The sequence below is a fragment of the Pundamilia nyererei genome, unplaced genomic scaffold, assembly GCF_000239375.1.
Source record: "Pundamilia nyererei isolate P.nyererei 1_Seehausen unplaced genomic scaffold, PunNye1.0 scaffold00580, whole genome shotgun sequence".
Lineage (NCBI taxonomy): Eukaryota > Metazoa > Chordata > Actinopteri > Cichliformes > Cichlidae > Pundamilia > Pundamilia nyererei.
The window spans coordinates 129508-136932 of NW_005187981.1; the positions used below are offsets into that span (position 1 = coordinate 129508).

Sequence of the window (7425 nt, forward strand, 5' to 3'; positions counted from 1 at the left end):
TAAGGATGACTTTTTTTGTTATTAGACCAATTCAAATTCATCTGATTCAAGATTCAAGACTATTTATTTGTCATGTGCATAGTTTTACAACTATAACACACAGTGATTGATGTCCTGATTTAACACACGGATGGCCTGAGGATAGAAGCTCCTCTTGAGCCTCTCCGTTTTTGCTCAGATGGTGTGGAAACTTCTGCCTCATTGCAAAGGTTGGAACAGTTTATTGCTGGGATGAGACGGGTCCTTCAATATCTGGGCTGCTCTGGACCAGCTCTCCTGGTGTAAATGTCCTGTAGGGAGGAGAGAGCAGCCATGCAGAAGTGTTCTGCTGTACGGATCACTCTCTGAAGAGCTTTTTGCTCCTTAACATAGCTGTTCCCATACCAGGATGCAATGTCCTGTGTGAGGATGCTCTCCACAGCGCTTGTATAGAAAGGAGGAGATGTGGACACCAAGACTCCAGTGGAGAGCATGGCACCCTCTCCACTGGAGCTCCGTTGATGACAATGGGCTTGTAGTCTCTGTCCTTACTCCTTCTGAAGTCCAACACCAGTTCCTTGGTCTTGCCAACATTCAGCTGGAGGTGGTTATCCTGGCACCACGATGCCAGATTCTTCACTTCAGCCATGTAGGCCGCTTCATCGTTGTTGGAGATGGCACCCAACACCACTGTGTCGTCAGCAAACTTCACAATGGTATTGTAGCCATGGGTAGCCACACAGTCTGAAGTATAGAGGGAGTAGAGTAGAGGCGAGAGTGGTGCTTTATGGTGATGCTGACAGAAACGCACCTACCCACCCTCACCACCTGAGTTCTGCCAGTGAGGAAGTCCAACACCCATACACACAGACAGCTGTTGAGTCCCTCAGCTTTGTGAACAGTCTACTGGGCACTATTGTGTTGAACGCTGAACTGGTGGTGTGCAGAACATGGGCGATGATGTACTCAGTGGATCTGTGGTGTTTGGGATGGAGGATGAGATGATGTTCTTCAGTAGCCCCTCAAACACCTTCATTACCACTGAAGTCAGTGCAACTGGCGGTAGTCGTTCAGGCATGAGGGCTTGTTGTTCTTGGGCACAGGGAGGATGGTGGATGTCTAGAAGTATGTGGGGACCACAGACTTTGCCAAGGACTCGTTGAAGATGGAAGTGAACACACCTGCTAGTTTGTCAGTACAGCAACGCAGCAGACGGCCGGTGATGCCGTCTGGCCCCACCACTTTCCTTGTGCTCACTGTTGGGTCTCTCTAGCACAGGCCCACCGCTGGAACGAGACAATTTAACTACACAGCAAAAGCACTGAACACCAAGTAGGCAAAGTTCTTCGTGTTACTCATGCATGAGGGAGACCTGCCTGGAGCCAAGTGTTGTTCCACCCACTTGACCTCCGTCAGACTCTCAGCTAGGTTCCCCATAGTACTCCTTTTATTGAGCTCACATGAATATACATAGGCTCATTAACATATGACGTCTACATACACACAAAGAGTACCTAGCCTGTGCGTTGTGTAAGTATGTGTGTGTGCGTGTGTGTGTGTGGGGTCAAGATGTGACCGTGTGAAGACTCCCCAAAGCTAGTGCCAGGAGTCTAGCGGTCCATCTAAACAAAAGGCACTTAGCCTAAAACTGACATAGCTACTTTTATCCTACCATAAAACAATAAGACAAGGTACGACCTCTTCCCATGCTCCCAGGATGTAGGTGTGAATGCCAGAACACGCTGGAATGCACACCAAGCCTTTGCAGACTATTAAGGATCACACATCCTATCACTACACAATCGATTATACACCTCTAAGCATATATGGTTAAATATTTCTAAGCATAAATGACAATAAACAATACAAATCTAACACTCACTCTCCTCAGTGCCACTCGGACGTCATGCTTCGCGATGCTGATCACCGGTCCCTCACTGATGACGTCACCGTCCTCAGTTGTCAGGCAGTAGTTAGCATTAGCTGACTGGCTAACCTCGAAATGGGCGTAGAACGTGTTCAGCTCATTGGTGAATGCAGAAACGTTGATTGGCGCTGTGTCCCTGGCTTTATAATAGGGCTGGGTATCGTCACTGATTTCTAGAATCGATTTGATTCCGATTCACAAGGTCCTGAATCAATTTGATCCACGATTCGATTCGATTCGATTCGATTCAATTCAATTCAATTCAATTTGAATCTGGGAAATTTTACCTCAGTCAGAAATATTATAATTCAGATCAGTATATTTACATATTTTTGTATCTATAAAAAGGAAGCTGACACTTTCCAGACTTTATCAAAGGTGTAAGCATCACAGCAGATGCTGTGATGTAGCTGAAGATAAAACACAGAAAAACACGAAGGTGATTTTCCTGGCCTGGGATTTTATAAAAATATTCTGCAGTACATCAAAAACGAAAGAAAATCATTAATCAACATGTGAACATTACCTCTGAAGTTACAGCGGTTTTATTAGAGACATGGCTAAGCGTTTTGCATTTTGTATAATTTTAAAAAGTTTAAATTTGTTCAGAAGTCTATTGAACGGCAGAAACTAGGTTTTCTTTTCGGAAGTAAGTAAAAGGAAAAAAAACATCGGCTGACAGCGCTGTAAGAACGGTAGTCTTGTGCGTAACAAGCAAGCGAATAATACAGAAAACAGATTTCGGGGATAGACGGGAAACTGTTCTTGAAGTACACTGAGAAAGAGAGAGAGCTGTGCATGAAGTGTGTGGTGGAAGCAAAACAACAAAAGTAAGAGGGAGTCCATGACGATGACAATATTTATGTGAAGCTTAGTTTGGATCTTCTTTTGCTGCTGGTTCGGTCAATATTGTTTGGAGAGAGATAAAACTAACAGCTTTAGAATCAGCGCAAAAAGGGCGTAAACACAAAGCGCAGGCCTGCTGAAACATCAGAATCAGTGAGCTGTCGGCTTTCAGCCCCGACCGTGTCCGTGCCGTGAGAAAGGCGACATCTCACTGATTCTGATCTGCGGGTCCACACTTTGTGTTTACGTCTTTGTGCAGAAGTCTGTACCTGCTCTCATTTACTGTTTTAAATGTCTGGTGGTTGTCAAAATTTTGTGACGTTTCACCTGAGATTCTGGAATTTTGGGCAAAATACATTTATATTAAAAAAATCGATTCAGGATTTTAATGAATCGATATCACGCTATCCAAGCCAGAATTGATTTTAATCGATGAATCGATTATTAAAATCCACCCCTACTTTATAGTCCGTGATTGTGTGTAGTCCGTGCCACATGCTCCGCGTGTCGCCCTGGTGGAAGCGAGACTCCACGCGCTCCTGATACCAGCGTTTGGCATCCCTCACCACGTGACGCATGCCGTATGAAGCAGTTTTGTAGGCGCTCATATTGCCAGACGCGAGACCTGCATTGTAGGTGGCGGTCCTGGCGTTCACTGCAGTGCGGATCGATCTGTCTGTTTCTGGTTCGGGAATGTCACGGCTCTTGCAGTGCGGATGATCTCCTCCATTAGCATGCTAATGAAGCTTACTGCTACTTCCATAAACCCATTGATGTCAAGTGCACATGCCCTGAACATGTCCCAGTCTACGTCATTGAGCGCGTCCTGTAGTGTTTGGCAGACCAGCGTTTCAGCTCCCTTGTGGTTACTTCATCTCTCTGGTATGTGTTGTTTACACTGAGGAATTAGGAAGATGGCATTATGGTCAGACTTCCCAAAAGCTGGGTGTGAAATAGCTTTGTAGCCCTGCTTGTATGGCGTGTGGCAATGGTCCAAGATTCTTGTCTCCCCTTGTCGGACATGTGACATGTTGGTAAAAGTTCGGCATGACTTGTCAGAGGTTTGCTTTATGAAAGTCTCCTGCCACAATGAGGGGTGAACACAGATCCTTGTTTTGAAATGCACTCAGCACATAATGTAGTTTAGACAAAGCCATACCTGTGTCTGCTTGGGGTGGGATGTAGACCAACTCACGGGACAGGTAAAAAGGGCGACACTTAATGCTCAGGTATTCCAGATGTGGAGAGCAGCCGCTGGAGAGCGTAGATATGCTCCTGGTGTCACACCACTTTCTCTTTACCATAAGACACAATCCTCCACCTTTGGTTTTGTTTGACTCGGCCGTTCTGTTCAGATCAATCAGATGCAGTTACAGCACGGTCCAGCATGGCGGGGGTCAGCCATGTCTCAGTGAAGCACAGAATGTTGCAGTCCCTCATGTCTCTTTGAAAGGTGACTTTTGCCCTCAGATTATCTAGTTTGTTCTCCAATGATTGAACATTACTAGCAGGATATTGGTCAGAGGTGCACAGTCGCCTGCTGCCTCAGTCTGTTCCGAACGCCAGCGCGTTTCCTCCCGGCGCTTCTTTGTTCTTCGCCTCGGGTGAGCGTCCTGTCCACGCCACGTAGTATCTCAGTCAGCCAGGACCAGTCGGGTTTAAAACTGCTCAAGATTACATGTGCAAATTGTTATCGATGTTGAGAAGTGATCTGCTGTCGTAAACTATAAATCTAGAAGATTTTGCAATGTATAACAAAGCAATAAATAAGTTAACAACTAAAAAGGTGCATAGTCTGTGCACAGTTGTCCGGAAGGCATTTGGATGTGGCTGTGCCATCTGAGAAGCCATCTCTTAAGGGGGATAAATAAAGCTGCAGTTTACATTTTGTTTCCAAAATTCTGCAGTGCTAAGTCCTGTTGCTCTTAAATTTCTTTTCACCTGTTTATCAGGAGTGGGGCCAGTGGAGGTTTGCCCAGTGCCCAGTGCCCAAAGTAATGTCAGTACATCCAAGCTTTTAATGCTACATGGTTGTACTCTCTCCCGCACTCCATATTATCCATTGTTGATCCACACATGTCTGTTGCTGCCACGGACGTCACATGCTTGTACGTCATTGTCATGTGACACTGTCACAAACAAAATCGCAGTTTAGTAACGCAGTAAAGCAGTAACACAGCGTGCTCACGGGAAAGTAACAGTAATCGAATTACTTTTTTGCAATAGTAATCTCTTATTTTACTTGTTACTTAAGAAAAAGTAATTGGATTACTGCCCATCTCTGCCTGCAAGACAAAACAGAGAAACATAGAACATACAATTTTGCTATGATGTGTGTGTCCACTCAAGACCAGCACCCACCATCCCCAATACAAATGGTTGTAGTAGTACCCGAGCAGATGGGCCCCTAGACTTGAGCCCCAACACCAGTAATCCACTAAATCTCTAATGAATAAAAAAATGACTAGACAAAGTAGTCTGTGTCTGAGATAAACTAATGCACAACCCACCTAAACTATCTCAAACGTCACCAACACTGCCGAGAAAGAGACTGAGGCCCAGACTCCTGACAAGAAACATCTGTAATATATTTTGTGACGAACCAATAAGTTGCTACGTATTTTATTTTCAACTTTCATAAATTTATAATCTCACTCTTTCTCTGTTTTTCCCTCTGTGCACTGAGCAGAGGAGGAGGATGAGGCAGTGCCTGCAAGACCATTAAAAGTATGGCAGCTTTTCCTTATCTTGTCTACAGTTGTAACCTTTCAGCCGTTCAAGTTGTTCTGAATAGTTCATATTTCTGACATATGCAATTAAAACTGAAATATTTTCACATGCCTTTTTTTTCTGTAAAATCGGAGACACTTAAAATACAGCCCAATCCCCAAAAGTGAGGACACTGTATAAAATGTGTAAGTCATTTAAACCACTCTATGACTGTCTTAGAAACAGTGAAGTCATATTAAGTTATATTTATAAAATATTTTAAGAATAATGCAATTGCAAAGAATTTGTGGTTTTGATATACCACTTTGTAAATACCAACATGGTCTCCTCTGAACCTGTAGAACTGTGGTTTTCCTGTATTGTCAGATACAAGTATATGGTGTATGTAAATGTTGTTAAATATCGTATTCCCTTTTAATGCGGGTTTCAAGTCAAGGTTTTATTAGTTTGAACAAATTCTGTACATAATCACACTGCACACTACTTTTCACAAGCGATTCTTACTAAAAAAGCTAGCAGATGTTATTTGTATCTTTAAAATGTTGGAATACGGAAGCATAGTAAGCACACAAGTCTGTGTGTTTTGCATACATGGAGAATGGCTCTATGCAGCCAAGTATGGACCCCACCCTTATCAGCTGAGACCAGACTCAGGGAGCATGACGTTTTTGCAGCCAAACATTACCTATTATCCAATTAGACACACTTATTGGATGCCATGTTTATCTGATAATCAAAGTGGTGGTGTGGACAGAGAAGATATACAATGTTTAGGTCAGATTAGTCCTCACTTGCTACACTTCCACAGAACTGCCGTCAAAGTGAACCAGCACAGGACTCTCAGATGACCTGCTACACAGCTTTGTTTTTAAATTTACAAGGCAAAAGAACATGGAGGTAGGATGAATTATAGTTTTTCTACTCATCCAAGGTTTGAAGTGGGGACTGGGGGCAGGGAACTGACATAGGATAGATAGAAGGCATAAAAACAATACTTTTGATTTGGTTCAATACATTGACTCAGTTTTACTAATATGTTGTAATTTTATTAGTTTTACATTCAGGATGTATTTATATTTATTATTATTATATATTATTTATATACATATACTTAAAATATTTATAAGCTTTCACAGAGAGAAAGTAATACCTAATACAGTTATTTATCCAATAGTAGACTCACACTTGTTTGATAAACTCTGTATAGTAGCCAACACATTAATGTGTTGCAAAAAGATTCCTAGAAATGTTTAGAGCACAGGTCATCACTGGAATATCTATCTATATATTCCAGTTTTTTTTTTTAATGAACAGTATAACAGAGTCAACCTGTTATAAAAAAGGCCAGTCTTCAGCAAATAAATATGTTTTAAGAAACGTTTTAAACTTAGAAAGAAAAGAGGCCTGCTTAACGTGGAAGGGCAGATCATTCCAAAACTTTGGAGCAGTTACAGCAAAAGCACAGTTACCTCTAAATTTACGCTTAGTTTTTTTTCACCTCAGACTTGTGAGTCTGTGTCATAATGGTAAAATTTGGTCTGGAGATATCTACTACAAATGCAGTTTTGAATACATTGCCAGGTGTGTTTCTCAGTCAGTTAGCAGAATTTGAACTTGAACTTAAACATATGTTAATCCAACTAATGAGTTATATGTTGAAAACAAAGTTATGCTTGGTTAATTAATAGTTTTTAATGTTATTTTCACTTGTTAAATGAAAATGATAATAATTTGTGTTATTATTATTATTATTGAGAAAAAATATAACAACAACAACAATAACAACAATAACAATAACAACAATAACAACAATAACAATAACAACAATAACAATAATAACAACAATAACAACAATAACAATAACAATAACAACAACAATACATTTAATTTATAAGCACCTTTAAAGACCCTCAAGGTCACCTTACATACAAGATATTTATTTT

The 7425-nt window shown here is 41.6% G+C and overlaps 1 protein-coding gene across 1 annotated transcript in view; it reads left to right on the forward strand.

The window, feature by feature from the left end:
• Positions 1 to 6287: 6287 nt before the first annotated feature.
• The window catches only part of LOC102193464 (trichohyalin-like), a gene marked incomplete at its 3' end in the record, with an annotated part of 13530 nt that continues 12392 nt past the window's right edge, over positions 6288 to 7425 (forward strand). The window contains exon 1 of the mRNA XM_005754521.2: positions 6288 to 6379. Coding sequence (XP_005754578.2) covers positions 6374 to 6379 — 6 coding nt within the window. The remainder of the gene's footprint in view (positions 6380 to 7425) is intronic.